Consider the following 26,632-nt stretch of genomic DNA (forward strand, 5'->3'; position numbering starts at 1 on the left):
TGGATTTTTATAACTACAAATTAGGTCATCTGTTCTATTCACTAGACTTGTAATCTATATATTTCTCCAACTAACTGATCAATATTGCCACAAGACCACCATGAGCCTTCCTCGTATCTTCAATCCCCCTACTGAAGATGAACACTATCTTCTCAGCTACGATGAAAGACGTGCTTTAGCAAAGCTGCATGTTCATTTGTGTGGTGCTCGGATCCGAACTGGATACCGATTGTTACTTAGTTCGGCATCAAGCGTGCCGCCGGACACTTTGGCAAGATGGCTCTCATTGTTGGAAAGAGAGGCAGTAAGTGAGATGATTCTTTTAATTCTTCATTTATTCAAATAAAGTTGCAGGCTATATTGCTCAGAGTTCTTGGATATTGTTATATAAATGGATTTGCTGTCGATACCTCTTTCTTCATAGCAGAAATCCTTAACCAATCTGTCCATGCTGTTCTCAATAGCAACCCCCATCATAATGCTGTTCTCTTTCAATCACTTAACCAGTGCTGGTCAGCAGAGGAAGATAACGATATTTTAAAATCAACAAAACCATGGGGCTACTGGTGGGAACCTGGACATAAAGCCGACGAAGATTGGAAAGTCTCTGATGTCACAATTGAGTCTCAGGTCAGAGAGTTTTGGAATAAGGTACCTATAGAACCATATTTATTTTATATAATTGTTTGTTAATAAATCTACATAGATTGTTCTCCCGCGATATGCAGAAGAGCTCAAGTTGAGCAAGAAAGGTGGTCCATCTGAGTCTGCGGCACAAACCCATTCCGCCGCTCCGGCGGCAGCACAGCACTCCGAAAGGCCCACGCCGGGAGCCAATTACCCCGATCAACCTTTGGCGGATGCCCCTCACCCCATTTCGTCAATTTCCTCAGCTTTAAACCGTCAAAAAAGCTCCGGAAGTTCCAAAAAAACAGCTCCACAAGGTTCAGCATCAAAGGCAAGGGATAGCTTTCCTTCAGGACCTCAGGCCTCCAAACAACCTTCTGGAAGCCGCTCCGCTGCCCCGCCGGTTGCCAATACTCGGGATCATATGTCTCCCATTGCCATCTCGGACCATAGGCCTCCCTACTGCCCCAAATGCGGGCAGCCAATTTTTACACGTGTTATGAGATCTTTGGCCAATCTTCGTCTTAACCTTGCAGATATGAGGAAAACTGCTGATGAAGCCGTAGCCCACTTTTCTGACCTGGTGGGCCGATATTCAATCATAGAAAACATAGCTTACGAGTATGGGAGGCCTCCTTTTGAGAATAACTTTTCACTCCCCGACGAATACAAGCTTCAGCATCCAGAACACCCAAAATCTGATGGCTGGAACGCTCGTCTATCCGAAATGCAATACAATGCTCTTTCTCAAATGAATGATGCCTCATTCTGTATTAATGGCATCTTTTATTCATTTGTCGCCTTGAAAGAGCTTCCTTTCCACCCCCCTTGGCTGTATTCTACACCAATATCGAGGGTTGTCAACATTCAAACGGCTCCGGAGACTGCCGCCGAATCATCGGATCCAAACGTCATCCCGGTCAAACCTTTTGCCGTTTCGGCTTCCAGTTCTTCCACAAACGAGGTATTTGTTCTGGATCCACGCGCATCCTTGAACAATTATAGAGAAAATAATGACGACTGTGCGTCTTCCTCTTCTTCTGGCACATCTGTTCCTGCAGATTATTTAGAACAATTGGCAGAACAAATTGAAGATGAAGAAGATTTTGAAGAGTTCTCGGACGTCATGGAAGATTCAGAAGTTTCTGATGATGAAACACAATCTCATAATGACTGGAGCTATGAAGATGAAGATCAAGATGATGATCAAGACAGTAGTTACAATTTAGATAACAATTTCAATACTTCGCAATGAGATCAATTTAAAATCTACAAGTTTTGAAGAATATCGGAGGAAGTTGACCATCCCGCTTTGCTAACTCCTAGTCGTTCCAAAACCAATCTACGCATATAAAAGGCTAAAACTGCTCTGTCTCCATTACATATTACCCCGTGCTGTAGCACTCTTCCAGAAATTGCAAATAATGTTGTTGGATCATACTTGTACCTTATGCCAACTCCTGGAAGTTCAATTCTCCCATTTTCATAGTTGCCCAATGGCATGAGCAAATCATACCATGGGTGACAAGACCCGTTATCACGATGAAAAGGTGTGTCCCTATTGCTGATGACACTGATGACGCCAAAGGGGGAAGTCCAGAAAGTGAGGATATGCTTCAAAAGTTCAGCCTTGTGAATGATCTCGGGTTGAGACGATATCCGCTCGAGGAACTCAATTCCGGCCCGAAACTGTGCCGGATGAATAATACTCAGGATGGCTCCGATCAATGCCGAAGTAGTCATTAGACCGGCAATAAATGATAGTCCGTCGGGATGTGTGAGATCAGCCGAAACCTCCAACGGATTGGATTGCTGCCAAAGCATTCAAATCAATAAGTCACAGAAGGAATAAAACACCCTACCTCATGCCCTTGCTGAAACCAAGCAGGTGAAAAGTTGGCATTTCCTGGGCGCAGCCAGGCAGACTCATGTCTGAAGTAAGTTTTGTTGGCCCTCCAGCTAGTTGATGAAGGGGTCATACAAATGAGACCTTCAATATTTTGTAGCATTTTCCATGTAGAATTCTGAGGTTTTCAGATATTTACCTGACATTCATTTAAAGCACTCACCACCCGTCTTTCCGTCAAGATTCCAGGCAAATACCATGCCAGAATGTTCCCCTCACTATCAGCCACAGTTCCGGGTTTGCACCGATACAGCATTGGAAGATGTATTGGTGGAAATAAATTTTTTAGATTGTCTTCAACAGCATCGTTTCTTCCAGTGCAACGTTCTGACAAGTGTTCAATATAATTGTTTGCATTCCATTTAGTTTGCTCTAATGTGGTATAAGGCAGTCTGAGACCTTGACTTTTGGGTAAATTTCTTTAGCACTTACCTTGATTTGAGCGGGCCTCCAGAATTATTTCAACAGCTAGATTACACTCATACAATGTTTCGGCAGTCATATCTTCCGGAATCAATGTAGGCATTCCATTGTTGACCTTGCTTGCCATGTATGATTGCATGTAAGTAGAAAGGGCTCGGGTCATATCAATGGGCTGACTCATTATGTTTGAAGACAGTGGGTTGGTAGGTGAATCAATTATCGGAGGCACTGATTAATGTAATTTTTGGGTATGTTATGTCCCGGGTTCTTCAAACACGGCTCATATTTTCCCGCGTCAAGCATAGCTTTCGGAGTAGATAAGGTACCGCAAGCTAATATTACGGCTTGGACTGATCCTGTGATTCATTTACGGGCAGAATATGACGGCCCGTGGACGAGTCCTGCGAGCAGTCGGCTCCGAATTTTGCCGTGATGCGCAGACGGGTCAAATATGACGGTCCGTCATGGGCCAGCGAGGGGGCCATTTATTTATAAATGGCCCGTGTGGCAAGGGCTAAATTAGCCGTTCCAGCTGGACCGTAGGGGACGGGCTATTTTTAGTTTAGTACTTATTGTAAATCACTCCGTATGTTACGTTAATTCATCATTTTTAAATATATCGTAAGGTACGTAATTATACAACTGTCCTATGTGTAAGGCCAGGGTTAGTCACAACTTGTTCAACGAATGCTACAGCACACTTACCACAATAGTGAGGAGGCAGGTAACAGGCGCGCTCGGCGGACGGCGATACGTCGTGTCAGGACTAAATCTTGGGATAAAATCAGTCTCCGTTTGGTAAATAAATGATACACAACTTACCAGCTCGCCGGAACGCGATACATAGCGTCGGGCTATGTTAACAGGGCATAAATCCTTGGATCAAAGTCAGTCTCACTTCTTCAACAAACATCACAGCACATACCAGGTCGGCGGAACACGATATATAGTGTCGAAGCAATTCCATGTCGAGAGGGGTAGCACACCACCATACTGACAGCATGGGTACAAAGTAGATGGATAAAAAAAACCCAATATCAGAGTTCTCTTTATACCTTTTTCACCCCAAACTTTTTCAAAGCCCGCTCTCAGTCACGTAGCAACACTTCTTTCTAGCTTCATCATTTTTACTAGCTTCGCTTCCGAATATTTCCTCATGCCATAACTTTGCATAATAGGAGACCTTTACATCCCTTTCTCCACTCCCTCAAACGTGGAATATCAAGCCACAGTGCACCACAAGGCACAAAACTCACTCGCCAAGTCGCAATTGGCTCAAATTCATGTCCCGTGCAGTAAAAAACCTCACTCCTATCAAGTGAAAATTGTTACGCCATTTTGTAATACCACGTACTAATCTTTGGTAAAGGTCCTCGTTTCAATTTCTACAGCACATCTAGCTCTGATTTCAATGCAGTAATAGCGTTATCTTCTCCCCAAAGTATTTTTTGGGATTACTTGCTGCAGACCGGTCAATTCGAAAGCTATGTCATCACATTCAGACACTCTGCACAGGATGCGCTGACGCTGATGCTGCAGACTCTGCGCAAACGATGTGCTTACGCTAACGCTACAGAGTCTGCGCACACAATGCGCTGACGCTGACTCTGTGCACAGGATGCGCTGCCGCTGACTCTGTACACACGATGCGCTGGCACTTGGTATTACAACATCGGCTCGCCGGCGTTCACAAGCCCAGGAACGAGATCACAACTTCCGACGCTCTAGCCTCGTTTAACTAATCGTTAAATCTACGACAAATCGCCCACAGGATCACGATCTACGCGTGTTCATTAGGACCCTGCCCTAATTCCCCACAGGTGCGTCATCATTCCACTCTAGGTTTAGTTTGCATCTCAGGAACACAAATTCGACTGTAAAGTCTATTTTTCACCTCCGTTCCGAGTCGACGTCATTCACGACAACAACAGTTGGTTCGACTTTGCGAGAGATGTTGGTATTTCGGATATGTTTACAACAGTACGTCCTTTGAGTCCTGGTTACTAATCTCACGGGTGACGGAATCATTCGAAAATTAGACACTTCCTTCAAACGCAGGTGCGTGCCAAAGCCGACATCCCACTCTATCGATACATCTCGTCTTACTCGTAACCCACTATTTTGAAGTGTTCCGTTCCATTTGACTTTGAGACTAGCGCGTCAGATAATCGGGAGTTGCTATATTCGAGTGCGCCCGAAAACACATCTATGCAACAACGTCAAGGCCAGTACTCTGACGTACCGCATTTGTTATCTCACCTTTTGCTTGTGTAGACGTGCTATGACCTCAACGTAGACATTCAGGAGGTGATTTACGGTGACAACTCACCTTCATTCCAACATTTCCCCAGTTCAAATTCGCATGTCAACCACGGCGCGGATACCTCCTCGTCTCCCGATTCGTCATTCTAGCGCGTTGCAACCGTCTCATATACCTCGCTTCCAAGAATAGGCTAGTCTAGACTAGTCGGTAACGACAGCCGGAAGCTCGCAAAACTGAGCAACCAATATGAATGTGCTGCAGAACACACATACGTGGCAGCCGTTCCCGCGCCGTTTATCACTTTTTCGAGGTTTCAGGGCTTTCTGGGTACTGTATAATGTAGTATATCCCACGCCAAGCGTGTTTGTAGGTCCTTTGGCAGCGTGAAGTTGAGATAATCAAAAATACATCCGGGGCATCTCAGGAGAGATTCAAACACAAAAACAAGCGTTTGCGAGGCTTTGAAATCACCGTGAAGATCGATAATGACTACCTAGATAATCTATAATGTGTATACGTCATGACGAATGCAGTAAAACTAAGAGTACGGGTAACATTTCAAGCCACAGATGTTAAGCGCCCAAGCAAACAGCTTCACGCAGACTGTAAATTAGCAAAACACATCGATTCCAATGCTCTATAGACACACCTCGCATACCATACATATCTCAGAGTACACTATAAGACATACATACACTCACATATCTCGTCAACGAACCGTCAAGTCCACAACCTCACACTCACGTACCTCCTCCGGCCCCCAATCCGCATTCCAGCCCATTTCCACTGCTTCCTTTCATTTCGGGGCATCATCCCCACTAGCATAAGACTACTCGGCTGCGGCACGGAGCGTTCCGAGACCTAGAAGCAGGACAGAAATGAGTTGCAGTGTAATGCGTCTCGAGGGAGGATATGTACGTGGCATGCGATTCTGCGTCGTTTGCGCGTTTTAAGCGGGTTGGGGTGCTTTTACTGGGTGATATGGGTTAGGTGTGTATGGGGTAAAGCTTGAAAGTACATCAGGGAACCTACAATTGAGTTTATGCGTGTATGTGATGTCGTTGTTCAAATTCGCTTTAGGAAACGTACATTTGCGAATTGGGCCGTTTTGAGGTATTCAGATGCTACAGTACTGTTTAAAATAGGGGTATATATTCATATTTATGCTTACCTGAGTAAGTACAAAGTGGAAATTTCAAAGATTTGCAGCGATGAACCCTTAAGCGCCGAAAGCGTTGAATCGCAAATACAACAAATAAACGCACCAAACACACGATGGTGGACCACTAACACGCATGATACACTCACCCCTATACCATACAGCCCATTCTTCGACTCCAAAACTCCAACATCGCAAACCCAACTCACCGGACACAACACTCCTCCTCCTCGTCCGAATCTCCATTCAACCTCATTCCAACCACCTTCTTTCTCTTCACCCCTGCACGCCCACTAGCTCCAGACCCCTCGGCTATCCTAACGTAACGTACTAACGGCGATTACTGAATTTTTTCTGCCAGTAGAAGAAGAAGCATTCTGTAGAGTCCGAGAGACGTTATACGTTGTTTTAATGCAAATTCGATGGAATACGTACATTGGGGGGGTTGTAATGGTGCATAGGAGCCCCTGAGTAATCGAACTGAAAGTGAGTGAACGTTGGAACCAAGTCTGAACGTCGACGAAAGTTTGTGCAAGTCGGATTTCACATCAAGACAAGAAAACACAGAAACGCACAAAAGTACTATTACCATCTTCAACAAACGGACACCAGCATTGCTCTGCACCACTAACATTGTCTTAAAGTACATTCTTCACGAAACAAAATCCTAGATATTCCACACACAAAGACAGAGCGTTGACCCGATACACACCCAAGAACCCCCTCCTCCTCCCCAAAATCGCAAAATCACCTCATCCCAATACGTTTTCCTGGCTCTTCGGCTCCGGAACGGTATTCAAATCCAAATTGCGTAAACCAACTAAAAAGCGGCGTCTCATTTGAGAAGAATTAGAATGCCTGTGTTGCAACGCGAAATCAGAACAAACCATTGGAGAGATAACGGGTATGCGTACGTACGTTTGCTGTTCCCGAGTCAATTACTAGTTTATGCAATTCGATTAATGCATGGGTGAATGTGTGTTGACGATCTACGATACGAGTTGGAATTCACTTGATGCAAGGTAGATGATACTCGAGTCTAAAGTTCTGTGAGCCGCAAACCAAAAACGATTTGAATTTGAATCTCACATCTCGGACACCAATGTAAATTCAAAGCAACACAACAATACCTCCAACACGAAACAGATAACAAACCCATTCGATCAATAGCACATTGCGTAAACGCACTAGCAACTATACCGATGAACCGCGAACCGAGAGAAAGACACAAAAAAAAAACATTGCAAAGACGTAACGTTATGGACGTACAGGGGCAGCAGGTGTATAAAAAGGACACGGACTAACGGGCTTTTTTCCTCATCCCCTCTCCTCTCCTCTTCTCACATTCTCTTCTCCCGCTCTCCGCTCAATGCCCTTGTCAGCCCGCCCCTCTCCAACATCCTACACTCGCACTGCACTGCCAATGGACGGGAACGCACCGGTACGAGTCAACGTGCCCACGACGCCGTGAGTATTCCCCATCCCTCCCCTGAGCTGCGCCACGTCTGACCCTCCCTTCGCAGGAACACGTTTGACGACGAGTAGAGGATCTGGGAGGTAGAGGTCGGAGTCGGCGACGCGCCATAAATGCCACGCTGGCATGTCGACCGGGGCATCGAGGGCAGCGCACGGTGAGCCTCTAACATTTGTTTTCGCATCACACTCCGCCAAACCGCCTTTCTCTGCAGGTTGCCACGCCATCGAGACGACGCGGGACTCGAATGCGCGTGCTCAGCGAGCTTGAGGACGGGGTAAGTAAATGCATTATTCGACGGGTATCATTGTTGACTGACCTGGACACGCAGAACCTTGCATGTGTGTTCCCAAGAGTCGGACACGTCGTCGAAACTGTAAGTCAGTCCACACTCGTCAGCAACCGCCTGTGATTGACAACCGCTGCATCAAGACCTGCGCCTGCTCAGCGAGCTTGAGGACGGAGTAAGTAAACAAGCTATTCAACATGGAACACTGCTGACTGACCTGGACACGCAGAACGACCTTGAATCCGTGTTCCCGAGCGGCGGAAACGCTGTCGAAAGTGAGTGCATGCTTTGTTCGTCAGACCGCCCGTGATTGACCACCCAATACCAAGGCCGTATCGATTGGGGGGCAGGGAACAATGAGACCTATGCAAAAGTAAGTTGTCGTGTCGTTCACCGTGAACCAGCCTGAACTAACCTGACCTAGACACACAGAGCACCCCCAATCTATTCAAAGGCCTACATCCGTTCAACCGGTGCAGCTCGACACATGCGCTCCGCTCGTTGTGAATCGCCCCTTGACAGCCCGCCTTGCTGCGGATTCCAGTACGCGATTGGGGAATGGACTGGACGCGGTGGTGATGTGGTGGATGTGTGAGTACGCTGAGATGTTAGTAGGGAATGACTTGGAATGACCACACACAAGTACAGGTTGTGGTGTTGCCGTGGTTTCGCATCGGCCGCATATACCGTGGAGATGTGGAGGGAGGTGCCTAGTCGGTGTCCTAAGGATGCCATTGCAGGTTAGTTGACCCGTTGTTCAACGCGAGTCATGTCAAACTTACCTGAGATGTACATTGCAGGTCTGCGCTACCCTAAAATCTGGCTCTCCAATATCCCAGGCGGCACTCCTGTTGAATGCGAGTCGGGAACGCCGCAGCAAGGTACGTGACTCGTGTTCTGAACAGTTGTGACTGGGGTATAACGCGTTGTTGATAGGGTGGTGCTGATGGAAAGGATAACAGCAGGCAAGGGCATTCGTATCGACGCGTATGTCCCATATACGGGCAATGTCGATTCATAGCGGGAGCCGCTGCCTGATTGCCTGCTCCCGTGCATTCGCCTTCAAACACGCTGAGACGCAGCTCCGCCCGCGTGCTGTCCCTCCATCGGCTCCCCTCCCTCCCCCGCCTGCTCTCCCTCATTCTCCCCCAACCCCCCCTCCTCCGGATCCAACCAACTCTCCTCAACCGTCACCTTGACCCTCCTCACATACTCCTTCATATTTTCCCTATACAACTGCGCCGCCTCCGCATTCGCCGGGCTATTCGGGTTCGGATCATGCAGCAAGCTCTGTATACTCGTCAATATCGCCGCGACGTCGTATGTGGGCGACCACCGGTTTTGCAGGATGTCGAGGCAGAGCTCGCTGTTCGCGTAGACGTTGGGGTGGAACATCCGCGAGAGGAATTTGACGGTGGGCGGTTTGTTGGGGTAGGACTCGTCGAATGTGAGGAGGAGCTTGAATGTGCCGTCTTCGAAGGGGGTGTCGCCTGTTGATAGGTGAGTGGCTGGGGGTGAGTGGGGAGAGGAAACGCACCTGGCCCGAAGATGACAGCGTTCCAGAGCATAATATTGTCGGGGAGCGGACTGCCCGAGATCCCGCCTGGCGGGTCGGACGAGAGGCGCTTGAAGTCCCGGATGAGCCGTTTCTTGCAGTTCGTCGACATTGTTTGCTGAGTAAGATTGGGTCAAGTAATTCGGGTGGCTTTGGTTAAAGCGAGAGAGGGAGGTGTGGTCGTGTCTGAATCGCGTGCTGTTAATGAGGGCACTGCGACTGTCGTCGTACACGTCGTCTCGTATGTGGTATGCGGTATTCTAATGATGGTATGCGATATGGATTGTAAAACCTGCAAACCCAACTTTAATTGTATCTTCCCCTACCAAACCACCCTCAAAACATACCTTTGTACGTGCGTATATGCAAGCGTAAAGTCGTCTCAGGCGGCTGGTATGAAGAAACAAGCAAGTCAGTCTAACTCAGAAGCAGTGGCAGTGGCAGGCCTCCTCATGTCACGCCCACTGACCGTGACCTGACTCCGCCGCATCTAATCTGGAAACAAACAATAGCAACAACAATCACTCTGCCGAAATGCCGCAAGTTGACTTTGTCGTTGTAAGTATTTCATTCATCCACAACGGTTGCCCTGAACGATGAGGACGCTCTTTCACTCGCAACGGCGCTTGTTCGATTCCCCGCACCCATTGCGCTGTGTCCTGATTGCCCCCGCCGCCTGCTACAATCTTCAAAGTAGTCAACGTATCACTGTGATTTGACTTTGCCCTCGCCTACGGTCTGGTAAGCATACCACACACTGCAAAGTGCAAAGTGCGGACCACCGGACCCGACGCGCTCGTGCCTGTTTGGCCTCTACCGTGTCCGCGTCCATCAGCCCACACATGCACACACGCGCTATGCAAACATCACACCGGCACCCCTGACTCAACCCAACTCCCGCGTTCCAATGCGTTGAGATTTGCACTGTGTAGCGTATCTCGAGAACCACAGGGTATAGCACAACGACTCTCGATGTCTCAGGGATGCTTACTCTGAGCGCAACAATTCTCAATGACAGAGACAAAGCAGGACATTTTTTGTATTTTAAGAACACACTTTTGTAAAATTCTAACCAAAAAAGGCAAAATCTATTTATAACTGAAAAAAAGAGCCTTGTCCACAATGTCCAACCCTCTTCTGGTAACAAACTTCAAGGGTTTCCCCTCCCCCGAAGGGCAGAGAAACAAAGTGACGGGGTGAGGTCCCCCGACACATGGTGGGTTAGTAGCAGAAACAGCGGGAAGGGGCATAAAAAGTCAGTGGGGCAAGTCCATAGCCCTACCGTAAAGCTCCGAAAACATACCTAAGCAGGTTTCTAGATAAATACAAGTCTGCGAGAGATTCAGAATACAACTTACTTGGTAAAGTTTTTGTCATTCAATGGATGCAACGGCAGCAGGCGGCATCGGTGTCAACTACAATCAAAGTCAGTCACAGTCTATTCAAAGTACAATTCTACAGACTTACCATTCCGAATCTCGCTCGACGGACGGAAATACATAGCGTCGAGGGTTTTTGCTTGTAAGAAATTTCTAGAGTCAAAGTTAGCAGTAGTTTAGGGAAAGTAAAATCAAGCCCACGTACCAACTATCGTGTCAAAGCACTCGTGCAGATGCCCCATCCTGCTCGTCGGACGTCGATATATGGTCTCAAGGTAAATCTAGAGCCAAGGTCAGTAAAAATCCAATAAATGAATGCCATACATACATACCTCAACGGGCACACAGCTAACAACGCCTGCTCGGCGGACGGCGATACGTCGTGTCAAGGCAAAATCTAGGGTCACGGGTCAGTGATAATTAATGCAAACCAAGTTGAAGTACACTTACCACTTGGTGTAGATCCTCACACTCGGTCGGCGGACGTCGATACATCATGTCAAAGCAAAATCTAGGGTCACGGTCAGCTTTAATTAATGCAAAGCATGTCGAAGTACACATACCACGGGTTTTAGATCCCCACACTCGGTCGGCGGACGTCGATACATTGTGTCAAAGCGAATCTAGGGTCAAGGTCAGTCTTTGTACATTAAATAAAACTAAAACACACATACCTATGCACCAGAGGTCCAATCCCGGTCAGCGGACGGCGATACGTCGTGTCAAAGTCTAGAGTCAGAGTCAGTCTCTGTACATTAAATAAAAGTAAACCACACATACCTGTACACCAGAGGTCCAACCCCGCTTGGCGGACGTCGATACGTCATGTCAGAGCAAATCGGGGTCACCCAGACATCCAATCCCACTCGGCGGACGTCGATACGTTGTGTCAGAGCAAATCTGAGGTCAAGGTCAGTGTGAGTACATATCATAAAAGTAATACACACATACCTGAAGACCAGAGGTCCAATCCCGCTCGCCGGACGTCGATACGTCGTGTCAGAGCAATATCTAAGGCCAGGGTTAGTCACAACTTGTTCAACGAATGCTACAGCACACTTACCACAATAGTGAGGAGGCAGGTAACAGGCGCGCTCGGCGGACGGCGATACGTCGTGTCAGGACTAAATCTTGGGATAAAATCAGTCTCCGTTTGGTAAATAAATGATACACAACTTACCAGCTCGCCGGAACGCGATACATAGCGTCGGGCTATGTTAACAGGGCATAAATCCTTGGATCAAAGTCAGTCTCACTTCTTCAACAAACATCACAGCACATACCAGGTCGGCGGAACACGATATATAGTGTCGAAGCAATTCCATGTCGAGAGGGGTAGCACACCACCATACTGACAGCATGGGTACAAAGTAGATGGATAAAAAAAACCCAATATCAGAGTTCTCTTTATACCTTTTTCACCCCAAACTTTTTCAAAGCCCGCTCTCAGTCACGTAGCAACACTTCTTTCTAGCTTCATCATTTTTACTAGCTTCGCTTCCGAATATTTCCTCATGCCATAACTTTGCATAATAGGAGACCTTTACATCCCTTTCTCCACTCCCTCAAACGTGGAATATCAAGCCACAGTGCACCACAAGGCACAAAACTCACTCGCCAAGTCGCAATTGGCTCAAATTCATGTCCCGTGCAGTAAAAAACCTCACTCCTATCAAGTGAAAATTGTTACGCCATTTTGTAATACCACGTACTAATCTTTGGTAAAGGTCCTCGTTTCAATTTCTACAGCACATCTAGCTCTGATTTCAATGCAGTAATAGCGTTATCTTCTCCCCAAAGTATTTTTTGGGATTACTTGCTGCAGACCGGTCAATTCGAAAGCTATGTCATCACATTCAGACACTCTGCACAGGATGCGCTGACGCTGATGCTGCAGACTCTGCGCAAACGATGTGCTTACGCTAACGCTACAGAGTCTGCGCACACAATGCGCTGACGCTGACTCTGTGCACAGGATGCGCTGCCGCTGACTCTGTACACACGATGCGCTGGCACTTGGTATTACAACATCGGCTCGCCGGCGTTCACAAGCCCAGGAACGAGATCACAACTTCCGACGCTCTAGCCTCGTTTAACTAATCGTTAAATCTACGACAAATCGCCCACAGGATCACGATCTACGCGTGTTCATTAGGACCCTGCCCTAATTCCCCACAGGTGCGTCATCATTCCACTCTAGGTTTAGTTTGCATCTCAGGAACACAAATTCGACTGTAAAGTCTATTTTTCACCTCCGTTCCGAGTCGACGTCATTCACGACAACAACAGTTGGTTCGACTTTGCGAGAGATGTTGGTATTTCGGATATGTTTACAACAGTACGTCCTTTGAGTCCTGGTTACTAATCTCACGGGTGACGGAATCATTCGAAAATTAGACACTTCCTTCAAACGCAGGTGCGTGCCAAAGCCGACATCCCACTCTATCGATACATCTCGTCTTACTCGTAACCCACTATTTTGAAGTGTTCCGTTCCATTTGACTTTGAGACTAGCGCGTCAGATAATCGGGAGTTGCTATATTCGAGTGCGCCCGAAAACACATCTATGCAACAACGTCAAGGCCAGTACTCTGACGTACCGCATTTGTTATCTCACCTTTTGCTTGTGTAGACGTGCTATGACCTCAACGTAGACATTCAGGAGGTGATTTACGGTGACAACTCACCTTCATTCCAACATTTCCCCAGTTCAAATTCGCATGTCAACCACGGCGCGGATACCTCCTCGTCTCCCGATTCGTCATTCTAGCGCGTTGCAACCGTCTCATATACCTCGCTTCCAAGAATAGGCTAGTCTAGACTAGTCGGTAACGACAGCCGGAAGCTCGCAAAACTGAGCAACCAATATGAATGTGCTGCAGAACACACATACGTGGCAGCCGTTCCCGCGCCGTTTATCACTTTTTCGAGGTTTCAGGGCTTTCTGGGTACTGTATAATGTAGTATATCCCACGCCAAGCGTGTTTGTAGGTCCTTTGGCAGCGTGAAGTTGAGATAATCAAAAATACATCCGGGGCATCTCAGGAGAGATTCAAACACAAAAACAAGCGTTTGCGAGGCTTTGAAATCACCGTGAAGATCGATAATGACTACCTAGATAATCTATAATGTGTATACGTCATGACGAATGCAGTAAACTAAGAGTACGGGTAACATTTCAAGCCACAGATGTTAAGCGCCCAAGCAAACAGCTTCACGCAGACTGTAAATTAGCAAAACACATCGATTCCAATGCTCTATAGACACACCTCGCATACCATACATATCTCAGAGTACACTATAAGACATACATACACTCACATATCTCGTCAACGAACCGTCAAGTCCACAACCTCACACTCACGTACCTCCTCCGGCCCCCAATCCGCATTCCAGCCCATTTCCACTGCTTCCTTTCATTTCGGGGCATCATCCCCACTAGCATAAGACTACTCGGCTGCGGCACGGAGCGTTCCGAGACCTAGAAGCAGGACAGAAATGAGTTGCAGTGTAATGCGTCTCGAGGGAGGATATGTACGTGGCATGCGATTCTGCGTCGTTTGCGCGTTTTAAGCGGGTTGGGGTGCTTTTACTGGGTGATATGGGTTAGGTGTGTATGGGGTAAAGCTTGAAAGTACATCAGGGAACCTACAATTGAGTTTATGCGTGTATGTGATGTCGTTGTTCAAATTCGCTTTAGGAAACGTACATTTGCGAATTGGGCCGTTTTGAGGTATTCAGATGCTACAGTACTGTTTAAAATAGGGGTATATATTCATATTTATGCTTACCTGAGTAAGTACAAAGTGGAAATTTCAAAGATTTGCAGCGATGAACCCTTAAGCGCCGAAAGCGTTGAATCGCAAATACAACAAATAAACGCACCAAACACACGATGGTGGACCACTAACACGCATGATACACTCACCCCTATACCATACAGCCCATTCTTCGACTCCAAAACTCCAACATCGCAAACCCAACTCACCGGACACAACACTCCTCCTCCTCGTCCGAATCTCCATTCAACCTCATTCCAACCACCTTCTTTCTCTTCACCCCTGCACGCCCACTAGCTCCAGACCCCTCGGCTATCCTAACGTAACGTACTAACGGCGATTACTGAATTTTTTCTGCCAGTAGAAGAAGAAGCATTCTGTAGAGTCCGAGAGACGTTATACGTTGTTTTAATGCAAATTCGATGGAATACGTACATTGGGGGGGTTGTAATGGTGCATAGGAGCCCCTGAGTAATCGAACTGAAAGTGAGTGAACGTTGGAACCAAGTCTGAACGTCGACGAAAGTTTGTGCAAGTCGGATTTCACATCAAGACAAGAAAACACAGAAACGCACAAAAGTACTATTACCATCTTCAACAAACGGACACCAGCATTGCTCTGCACCACTAACATTGTCTTAAAGTACATTCTTCACGAAACAAAATCCTAGATATTCCACACACAAAGACAGAGCGTTGACCCGATACACACCCAAGAACCCCCTCCTCCTCCCCAAAATCGCAAAATCACCTCATCCCAATACGTTTTCCTGGCTCTTCGGCTCCGGAACGGTATTCAAATCCAAATTGCGTAAACCAACTAAAAAGCGGCGTCTCATTTGAGAAGAATTAGAATGCCTGTGTTGCAACGCGAAATCAGAACAAACCATTGGAGAGATAACGGGTATGCGTACGTACGTTTGCTGTTCCCGAGTCAATTACTAGTTTATGCAATTCGATTAATGCATGGGTGAATGTGTGTTGACGATCTACGATACGAGTTGGAATTCACTTGATGCAAGGTAGATGATACTCGAGTCTAAAGTTCTGTGAGCCGCAAACCAAAAACGATTTGAATTTGAATCTCACATCTCGGACACCAATGTAAATTCAAAGCAACACAACAATACCTCCAACACGAAACAGATAACAAACCCATTCGATCAATAGCACATTGCGTAAACGCACTAGCAACTATACCGATGAACCGCGAACCGAGAGAAAGACACAAAAAAAAAACATTGCAAAGACGTAACGTTATGGACGTACAGGGGCAGCAGGTGTATAAAAAGGACACGGACTAACGGGCTTTTTTCCTCATCCCCTCTCCTCTCCTCTTCTCACATTCTCTTCTCCCGCTCTCCGCTCAATGCCCTTGTCAGCCCGCCCCTCTCCAACATCCTACACTCGCACTGCACTGCCAATGGACGGGAACGCACCGGTACGAGTCAACGTGCCCACGACGCCGTGAGTATTCCCCATCCCTCCCCTGAGCTGCGCCACGTCTGACCCTCCCTTCGCAGGAACACGTTTGACGACGAGTAGAGGATCTGGGAGGTAGAGGTCGGAGTCGGCGACGCGCCATAAATGCCACGCTGGCATGTCGACCGGGGCATCGAGGGCAGCGCACGGTGAGCCTCTAACATTTGTTTTCGCATCACACTCCGCCAAACCGCCTTTCTCTGCAGGTTGCCACGCCATCGAGACGACGCGGGACTCGAATGCGCGTGCTCAGCGAGCTTGAGGACGGGGTAAGTAAATGCATTATTCGACGGGTATCATTGTTGACTGACCTGGACACGCAGAACCTTGCATGTGTGTTCCCAAGAGTCGGACACGTCGTCGAAACTGTAAGTCAGTCCACACTCGTCAGCAACCGCCTGTGATTGACAACCGCTGCATCAAGACCTGCGCCTGCTCAGCGAGCTTGAGGACGGAGTAAGTAAACAAGCTATTCAACATGGAACACTGCTGACTGACCTGGACACGCAGAACGACCTTGAATCCGTGTTCCCGAGCGGCGGAAACGCTGTCGAAAGTGAGTGCATGCTTTGTTCGTCAGACCGCCCGTGATTGACCACCCAATACCAAGGCCGTATCGATTGGGGGGCAGGGAACAATGAGACCTATGCAAAAGTAAGTTGTCGTGTCGTTCACCGTGAACCAGCCTGAACTAACCTGACCTAGACACACAGAGCACCCCCAATCTATTCAAAGGCCTACATCCGTTCAACCGGTGCAGCTCGACACATGCGCTCCGCTCGTTGTGAATCGCCCCTTGACAGCCCGCCTTGCTGCGGATTCCAGTACGCGATTGGGGAATGGACTGGACGCGGTGGTGATGTGGTGGATGTGTGAGTACGCTGAGATGTTAGTAGGGAATGACTTGGAATGACCACACACAAGTACAGGTTGTGGTGTTGCCGTGGTTTCGCATCGGCCGCATATACCGTGGAGATGTGGAGGGAGGTGCCTAGTCGGTGTCCTAAGGATGCCATTGCAGGTTAGTTGACCCGTTGTTCAACGCGAGTCATGTCAAACTTACCTGAGATGTACATTGCAGGTCTGCGCTACCCTAAAATCTGGCTCTCCAATATCCCAGGCGGCACTCCTGTTGAATGCGAGTCGGGAACGCCGCAGCAAGGTACGTGACTCGTGTTCTGAACAGTTGTGACTGGGGTATAACGCGTTGTTGATAGGGTGGTGCTGATGGAAAGGATAACAGCAGGCAAGGGCATTCGTATCGACGCGTATGTCCCATATACGGGCAATGTCGATTCATAGCGGGAGCCGCTGCCTGATTGCCTGCTCCCGTGCATTCGCCTTCAAACACGCTGAGACGCAGCTCCGCCCGCGTGCTGTCCCTCCATCGGCTCCCCTCCCTCCCCCGCCTGCTCTCCCTCATTCTCCCCCAACCCCCCCTCCTCCGGATCCAACCAACTCTCCTCAACCGTCACCTTGACCCTCCTCACATACTCCTTCATATTTTCCCTATACAACTGCGCCGCCTCCGCATTCGCCGGGCTATTCGGGTTCGGATCATGCAGCAAGCTCTGTATACTCGTCAATATCGCCGCGACGTCGTATGTGGGCGACCACCGGTTTTGCAGGATGTCGAGGCAGAGCTCGCTGTTCGCGTAGACGTTGGGGTGGAACATCCGCGAGAGGAATTTGACGGTGGGCGGTTTGTTGGGGTAGGACTCGTCGAATGTGAGGAGGAGCTTGAATGTGCCGTCTTCGAAGGGGGTGTCGCCTGTTGATAGGTGAGTGGCTGGGGGTGAGTGGGGAGAGGAAACGCACCTGGCCCGAAGATGACAGCGTTCCAGAGCATAATATTGTCGGGGAGCGGACTGCCCGAGATCCCGCCTGGCGGGTCGGACGAGAGGCGCTTGAAGTCCCGGATGAGCCGTTTCTTGCAGTTCGTCGACATTGTTTGCTGAGTAAGATTGGGTCAAGTAATTCGGGTGGCTTTGGTTAAAGCGAGAGAGGGAGGTGTGGTCGTGTCTGAATCGCGTGCTGTTAATGAGGGCACTGCGACTGTCGTCGTACACGTCGTCTCGTATGTGGTATGCGGTATTCTAATGATGGTATGCGATATGGATTGTAAAACCTGCAAACCCAACTTTAATTGTATCTTCCCCTACCAAACCACCCTCAAAACATACCTTTGTACGTGCGTATATGCAAGCGTAAAGTCGTCTCAGGCGGCTGGTATGAAGAAACAAGCAAGTCAGTCTAACTCAGAAGCAGTGGCAGTGGCAGGCCTCCTCATGTCACGCCCACTGACCGTGACCTGACTCCGCCGCATCTAATCTGGAAACAAACAATAGCAACAACAATCACTCTGCCGAAATGCCGCAAGTTGACTTTGTCGTTGTAAGTATTTCATTCATCCACAACGGTTGCCCTGAACGATGAGGACGCTCTTTCACTCGCAACGGCGCTTGTTCGATTCCCCGCACCCATTGCGCTGTGTCCTGATTGCCCCCGCCGCCTGCTACAATCTTCAAAGTAGTCAACGTATCACTGTGATTTGACTTTGCCCTCGCCTACGGTCTGGTAAGCATACCACACACTGCAAAGTGCAAAGTGCGGACCACCGGACCCGACGCGCTCGTGCCTGTTTGGCCTCTACCGTGTCCGCGTCCATCAGCCCACACATGCACACACGCGCTATGCAAACATCACACCGGCACCCCTGACTCAACCCAACTCCCGCGTTCCAATGCGTTGAGATTTGCACTGTGTAGCGTATCTCGAGAACCACAGGGTATAGCACAACGACTCTCGATGTCTCAGGGATGCTTACTCTGAGCGCAACAATTCTCAATGACAGAGACAAAGCAGGACATTTTTTGTATTTTAAGAACACACTTTTGTAAAATTCTAACCAAAAAAGGCAAAATCTATTTATAACTGAAAAAAAGAGCCTTGTCCACAATGTCCAACCCTCTTCTGGTAACAAACTTCAAGGGTTTCCCCTCCCCCGAAGGGCAGAGAAACAAAGTGACGGGGTGAGGTCCCCCGACACATGGTGGGTTAGTAGCAGAAACAGCGGGAAGGGGCATAAAAAGTCAGTGGGGCAAGTCCATAGCCCTACCGTAAAGCTCCGAAAACATACCTAAGCAGGTTTCTAGATAAATACAAGTCTGCGAGAGATTCAGAATACAACTTACTTGGTAAAGTTTTTGTCATTCAATGGATGCAACGGCAGCAGGCGGCATCGGTGTCAACTACAATCAAAGTCAGTCACAGTCTATTCAAAGTACAATTCTACAGACTTACCATTCCGAATCTCGCTCGACGGACGGAAATACATAGCGTCGAGGGTTTTTGCTTGTAAGAAATTTCTAGAGTCAAAGTTAGCAGTAGTTTAGGGAAAGTAAAATCAAGCCCACGTACCAACTATCGTGTCAAAGCACTCGTGCAGATGCCCCATCCTGCTCGTCGGACGTCGATATATGGTCTCAAGGTAAATCTAGAGCCAAGGTCAGTAAAAATCCAATAAATGAATGCCATACATACATACCTCAACGGGCACACAGCTAACAACGCCTGCTCGGCGGACGGCGATACGTCGTGTCAAGGCAAAATCTAGGGTCACGGGTCAGTGATAATTAATGCAAACCAAGTTGAAGTACACTTACCACTTGGTGTAGATCCTCACACTCGGTCGGCGGACGTCGATACATCATGTCAAAGCAAAATCTAGGGTCACGGTCAGCTTTAATTAATGCAAAGCATGTCGAAGTACACATACCACGGGTTTTAGATCCCCACACTCGGTCGGCGGACGTCGATACATTGTGTCAAAGCGAATCTAGGGTCAAGGTCAGTCTTTGTACATTAAATAAAACTAAAACACACATACCTATGCACCAGAGGTCCAATCCCGGTCAGCGGACGGCGATACGTCGTGTCAAAGTCTAGAGTCAGAGTCAGTCTCTGTACATTAAATAAAAGTAAACCACACATACCTGTACACCAGAGGTCCAACCCCGCTTGGCGGACGTCGATACGTCATGTCAGAGCAAATCGGGGTCACCCAGACATCCAATCCCACTCGGCGGACGTCGATACGTTGTGTCAGAGCAAATCTGAGGTCAAGGTCAGTGTGAGTACATATCATAAAAGTAATACACACATACCTGAAGACCAGAGGTCCAATCCCGCTCGCCGGACGTCGATACGTCGTGTCAGAGCAATATCTAAGGCCAGGGTTAGTCACAACTTGTTCAACGAATGCTACAGCACACTTACCACAATAGTGAGGAGGCAGGTAACAGGCGCGCTCGGCGGACGGCGATACGTCGTGTCAGGACTAAATCTTGGGATAAAATCAGTCTCCGTTTGGTAAATAAATGATACACAACTTACCAGCTCGCCGGAACGCGATACATAGCGTCGGGCTATGTTAACAGGGCATAAATCCTTGGATCAAAGTCAGTCTCACTTCTTCAACAAACATCACAGCACATACCAGGTCGGCGGAACACGATATATAGTGTCGAAGCAATTCCATGTCGAGAGGGGTAGCACACCACCATACTGACAGCATGGGTACAAAGTAGATGGATAAAAAAAACCCAATATCAGAGTTCTCTTTATACCTTTTTCACCCCAAACTTTTTCAAAGCCCGCTCTCAGTCACGTAGCAACACTTCTTTCTAGCTTCATCATTTTTACTAGCTTCGCTTCCGAATATTTCCTCATGCCATAACTTTGCATAATAGGAGACCTTTACATCCCTTTCTCCACTCCCTCAAACGTGGAATATCAAGCCACAGTGCACCACAAGGCACAAAACTCACTCGCCAAGTCGCAATTGGCTCAAATTCATGTCCCGTGCAGTAAAAAACCTCACTCCTATCAAGTGAAAATTGTTACGCCATTTTGTAATACCACGTACTAATCTTTGGTAAAGGTCCTCGTTTCAATTTCTACAGCACATCTAGCTCTGATTTCAATGCAGTAATAGCGTTATCTTCTCCCCAAAGTATTTTTTGGGATTACTTGCTGCAGACCGGTCAATTCGAAAGCTATGTCATCACATTCAGACACTCTGCACAGGATGCGCTGACGCTGATGCTGCAGACTCTGCGCAAACGATGTGCTTACGCTAACGCTACAGAGTCTGCGCACACAATGCGCTGACGCTGACTCTGTGCACAGGATGCGCTGCCGCTGACTCTGTACACACGATGCGCTGGCACTTGGTATTACAACATCGGCTCGCCGGCGTTCACAAGCCCAGGAACGAGATCACAACTTCCGACGCTCTAGCCTCGTTTAACTAATCGTTAAATCTACGACAAATCGCCCACAGGATCACGATCTACGCGTGTTCATTAGGACCCTGCCCTAATTCCCCACAGGTGCGTCATCATTCCACTCTAGGTTTAGTTTGCATCTCAGGAACACAAATTCGACTGTAAAGTCTATTTTTCACCTCCGTTCCGAGTCGACGTCATTCACGACAACAACAGTTGGTTCGACTTTGCGAGAGATGTTGGTATTTCGGATATGTTTACAACAGTACGTCCTTTGAGTCCTGGTTACTAATCTCACGGGTGACGGAATCATTCGAAAATTAGACACTTCCTTCAAACGCAGGTGCGTGCCAAAGCCGACATCCCACTCTATCGATACATCTCGTCTTACTCGTAACCCACTATTTTGAAGTGTTCCGTTCCATTTGACTTTGAGACTAGCGCGTCAGATAATCGGGAGTTGCTATATTCGAGTGCGCCCGAAAACACATCTATGCAACAACGTCAAGGCCAGTACTCTGACGTACCGCATTTGTTATCTCACCTTTTGCTTGTGTAGACGTGCTATGACCTCAACGTAGACATTCAGGAGGTGATTTACGGTGACAACTCACCTTCATTCCAACATTTCCCCAGTTCAAATTCGCATGTCAACCACGGCGCGGATACCTCCTCGTCTCCCGATTCGTCATTCTAGCGCGTTGCAACCGTCTCATATACCTCGCTTCCAAGAATAGGCTAGTCTAGACTAGTCGGTAACGACAGCCGGAAGCTCGCAAAACTGAGCAACCAATATGAATGTGCTGCAGAACACACATACGTGGCAGCCGTTCCCGCGCCGTTTATCACTTTTTCGAGGTTTCAGGGCTTTCTGGGTACTGTATAATGTAGTATATCCCACGCCAAGCGTGTTTGTAGGTCCTTTGGCAGCGTGAAGTTGAGATAATCAAAAATACATCCGGGGCATCTCAGGAGAGATTCAAACACAAAAACAAGCGTTTGCGAGGCTTTGAAATCACCGTGAAGATCGATAATGACTACCTAGATAATCTATAATGTGTATACGTCATGACGAATGCAGTAAACTAAGAGTACGGGTAACATTTCAAGCCACAGATGTTAAGCGCCCAAGCAAACAGCTTCACGCAGACTGTAAATTAGCAAAACACATCGATTCCAATGCTCTATAGACACACCTCGCATACCATACATATCTCAGAGTACACTATAAGACATACATACACTCACATATCTCGTCAACGAACCGTCAAGTCCACAACCTCACACTCACGTACCTCCTCCGGCCCCCAATCCGCATTCCAGCCCATTTCCACTGCTTCCTTTCATTTCGGGGCATCATCCCCACTAGCATAAGACTACTCGGCTGCGGCACGGAGCGTTCCGAGACCTAGAAGCAGGACAGAAATGAGTTGCAGTGTAATGCGTCTCGAGGGAGGATATGTACGTGGCATGCGATTCTGCGTCGTTTGCGCGTTTTAAGCGGGTTGGGGTGCTTTTACTGGGTGATATGGGTTAGGTGTGTATGGGGTAAAGCTTGAAAGTACATCAGGGAACCTACAATTGAGTTTATGCGTGTATGTGATGTCGTTGTTCAAATTCGCTTTAGGAAACGTACATTTGCGAATTGGGCCGTTTTGAGGTATTCAGATGCTACAGTACTGTTTAAAATAGGGGTATATATTCATATTTATGCTTACCTGAGTAAGTACAAAGTGGAAATTTCAAAGATTTGCAGCGATGAACCCTTAAGCGCCGAAAGCGTTGAATCGCAAATACAACAAATAAACGCACCAAACACACGATGGTGGACCACTAACACGCATGATACACTCACCCCTATACCATACAGCCCATTCTTCGACTCCAAAACTCCAACATCGCAAACCCAACTCACCGGACACAACACTCCTCCTCCTCGTCCGAATCTCCATTCAACCTCATTCCAACCACCTTCTTTCTCTTCACCCCTGCACGCCCACTAGCTCCAGACCCCTCGGCTATCCTAACGTAACGTACTAACGGCGATTACTGAATTTTTTCTGCCAGTAGAAGAAGAAGCATTCTGTAGAGTCCGAGAGACGTTATACGTTGTTTTAATGCAAATTCGATGGAATACGTACATTGGGGGGGTTGTAATGGTGCATAGGAGCCCCTGAGTAATCGAACTGAAAGTGAGTGAACGTTGGAACCAAGTCTGAACGTCGACGAAAGTTTGTGCAAGTCGGATTTCACATCAAGACAAGAAAACACAGAAACGCACAAAAGTACTATTACCATCTTCAACAAACGGACACCAGCATTGCTCTGCACCACTAACATTGTCTTAAAGTACATTCTTCACGAAACAAAATCCTAGATATTCCACACACAAAGACAGAGCGTTGACCCGATACACACCCAAGAACCCCCTCCTCCTCCCCAAAATCGCAAAATCACCTCATCCCAATACGTTTTCCTGGCTCTTCGGCTCCGGAACGGTATTCAAATCCAAATTGCGTAAACCAACTAAAAAGCGGCGTCTCATTTGAGAAGAATTAGAATGCCTGTGTTGCAACGCGAAATCAGAACAAACCATTGGAGAGATAACGGGTATGCGTACGTACGTTTGCTGTTCCCGAGTCAATTACTAGTTTATGCAATTCGATTAATGCATGGGTGAATGTGTGTTGACGATCTACGATACGAGTTGGAATTCACTTGATGCAAGGTAGATGATACTCGAGTCTAAAGTTCTGTGAGCCGCAAACCAAAAACGATTTGAATTTGAATCTCACATCTCGGACACCAATGTAAATTCAAAGCAACACAACAATACCTCCAACACGAAACAGATAACAAACCCATTCGATCAATAGCACATTGCGTAAACGCACTAGCAACTATACCGATGAACCGCGAACCGAGAGAAAGACACAAAAAAAAAACATTGCAAAGACGTAACGTTATGGACGTACAGGGGCAGCAGGTGTATAAAAAGGACACGGACTAACGGGCTTTTTTCCTCATCCCCTCTCCTCTCCTCTTCTCACATTCTCTTCTCCCGCTCTCCGCTCAATGCCCTTGTCAGCCCGCCCCTCTCCAACATCCTACACTCGCACTGCACTGCCAATGGACGGGAACGCACCGGTACGAGTCAACGTGCCCACGACGCCGTGAGTATTCCCCATCCCTCCCCTGAGCTGCGCCACGTCTGACCCTCCCTTCGCAGGAACACGTTTGACGACGAGTAGAGGATCTGGGAGGTAGAGGTCGGAGTCGGCGACGCGCCATAAATGCCACGCTGGCATGTCGACCGGGGCATCGAGGGCAGCGCACGGTGAGCCTCTAACATTTGTTTTCGCATCACACTCCGCCAAACCGCCTTTCTCTGCAGGTTGCCACGCCATCGAGACGACGCGGGACTCGAATGCGCGTGCTCAGCGAGCTTGAGGACGGGGTAAGTAAATGCATTATTCGACGGGTATCATTGTTGACTGACCTGGACACGCAGAACCTTGCATGTGTGTTCCCAAGAGTCGGACACGTCGTCGAAACTGTAAGTCAGTCCACACTCGTCAGCAACCGCCTGTGATTGACAACCGCTGCATCAAGACCTGCGCCTGCTCAGCGAGCTTGAGGACGGAGTAAGTAAACAAGCTATTCAACATGGAACACTGCTGACTGACCTGGACACGCAGAACGACCTTGAATCCGTGTTCCCGAGCGGCGGAAACGCTGTCGAAAGTGAGTGCATGCTTTGTTCGTCAGACCGCCCGTGATTGACCACCCAATACCAAGGCCGTATCGATTGGGGGGCAGGGAACAATGAGACCTATGCAAAAGTAAGTTGTCGTGTCGTTCACCGTGAACCAGCCTGAACTAACCTGACCTAGACACACAGAGCACCCCCAATCTATTCAAAGGCCTACATCCGTTCAACCGGTGCAGCTCGACACATGCGCTCCGCTCGTTGTGAATCGCCCCTTGACAGCCCGCCTTGCTGCGGATTCCAGTACGCGATTGGGGAATGGACTGGACGCGGTGGTGATGTGGTGGATGTGTGAGTACGCTGAGATGTTAGTAGGGAATGACTTGGAATGACCACACACAAGTACAGGTTGTGGTGTTGCCGTGGTTTCGCATCGGCCGCATATACCGTGGAGATGTGGAGGGAGGTGCCTAGTCGGTGTCCTAAGGATGCCATTGCAGGTTAGTTGACCCGTTGTTCAACGCGAGTCATGTCAAACTTACCTGAGATGTACATTGCAGGTCTGCGCTACCCTAAAATCTGGCTCTCCAATATCCCAGGCGGCACTCCTGTTGAATGCGAGTCGGGAACGCCGCAGCAAGGTACGTGACTCGTGTTCTGAACAGTTGTGACTGGGGTATAACGCGTTGTTGATAGGGTGGTGCTGATGGAAAGGATAACAGCAGGCAAGGGCATTCGTATCGACGCGTATGTCCCATATACGGGCAATGTCGATTCATAGCGGGAGCCGCTGCCTGATTGCCTGCTCCCGTGCATTCGCCTTCAAACACGCTGAGACGCAGCTCCGCCCGCGTGCTGTCCCTCCATCGGCTCCCCTCCCTCCCCCGCCTGCTCTCCCTCATTCTCCCCCAACCCCCCCTCCTCCGGATCCAACCAACTCTCCTCAACCGTCACCTTGACCCTCCTCACATACTCCTTCATATTTTCCCTATACAACTGCGCCGCCTCCGCATTCGCCGGGCTATTCGGGTTCGGATCATGCAGCAAGCTCTGTATACTCGTCAATATCGCCGCGACGTCGTATGTGGGCGACCACCGGTTTTGCAGGATGTCGAGGCAGAGCTCGCTGTTCGCGTAGACGTTGGGGTGGAACATCCGCGAGAGGAATTTGACGGTGGGCGGTTTGTTGGGGTAGGACTCGTCGAATGTGAGGAGGAGCTTGAATGTGCCGTCTTCGAAGGGGGTGTCGCCTGTTGATAGGTGAGTGGCTGGGGGTGAGTGGGGAGAGGAAACGCACCT

The 26,632-nt window shown here is 48.3% G+C and overlaps 5 protein-coding genes across 5 annotated transcripts; 1 reads left to right on the top strand and 4 right to left on the bottom strand.

The window, feature by feature from the left end:
• Positions 1 to 100: 100 nt before the first annotated feature.
• JR316_0013535 (uncharacterized protein) lies at positions 101 to 1,882 on the top strand (the record flags this gene model as incomplete). The annotated part of the gene is made up of 3 exons (XM_047899125.1): positions 101 to 304; positions 508 to 651; positions 707 to 1,882. The coding sequence occupies 3 exons, from the start codon at positions 101 to 103 to the stop codon at positions 1,880 to 1,882; spliced, it is 1,524 nt and encodes a 507-aa protein (XP_047741810.1).
• A 130-nt stretch (positions 1,883 to 2,012) lies between these two features.
• Positions 2,013 to 3,095, bottom strand: JR316_0013536 (uncharacterized protein; the record flags this gene model as incomplete). The annotated part of the gene is made up of 5 exons (XM_047899126.1): positions 2,013 to 2,022; positions 2,075 to 2,439; positions 2,490 to 2,651; positions 2,697 to 2,905; positions 2,966 to 3,095. The coding sequence occupies 5 exons, from the start codon at positions 3,093 to 3,095 to the stop codon at positions 2,013 to 2,015; spliced, it is 876 nt and encodes a 291-aa protein (XP_047741811.1).
• A 6,108-nt stretch (positions 3,096 to 9,203) lies between these two features.
• On the bottom strand, positions 9,204 to 9,808 carry JR316_0013537 (Ubiquitin-conjugating enzyme E2 2; the record flags this gene model as incomplete). The annotated part of the gene is made up of 2 exons (XM_047899127.1): positions 9,204 to 9,631; positions 9,679 to 9,808. 2 exons carry the CDS (start codon positions 9,806 to 9,808, stop codon positions 9,204 to 9,206), a joined length of 558 nt encoding a protein of 185 aa, XP_047741812.1.
• Positions 9,809 to 17,679: 7,871 nt separating this feature from the next.
• JR316_0013538 (Ubiquitin-conjugating enzyme E2 2) lies at positions 17,680 to 18,284 on the bottom strand (the record flags this gene model as incomplete). Its single annotated transcript, XM_047899128.1, has 2 exons — positions 17,680 to 18,107; positions 18,155 to 18,284. 2 exons carry the CDS (start codon positions 18,282 to 18,284, stop codon positions 17,680 to 17,682), a joined length of 558 nt encoding a protein of 185 aa, XP_047741813.1.
• A 7,871-nt stretch (positions 18,285 to 26,155) lies between these two features.
• On the bottom strand, positions 26,156 to 26,530 carry JR316_0013539 (Ubiquitin-conjugating enzyme E2 2; the record flags this gene model as incomplete). Its single annotated transcript, XM_047899129.1, has 1 exon — positions 26,156 to 26,530. A coding segment is annotated over one exon (375 nt), but the record flags the coding sequence as incomplete, so codon positions are not given.
• Between the last annotated feature and the right edge of the window lie 102 nt (positions 26,531 to 26,632).

The sequence above is a fragment of the Psilocybe cubensis genome, assembly GCF_017499595.1.
Source record: "Psilocybe cubensis strain MGC-MH-2018 chromosome Unknown contig4, whole genome shotgun sequence".
Classification (NCBI taxonomy): Eukaryota; Fungi; Basidiomycota; class Agaricomycetes; order Agaricales; family Agrocybaceae; genus Psilocybe; species Psilocybe cubensis.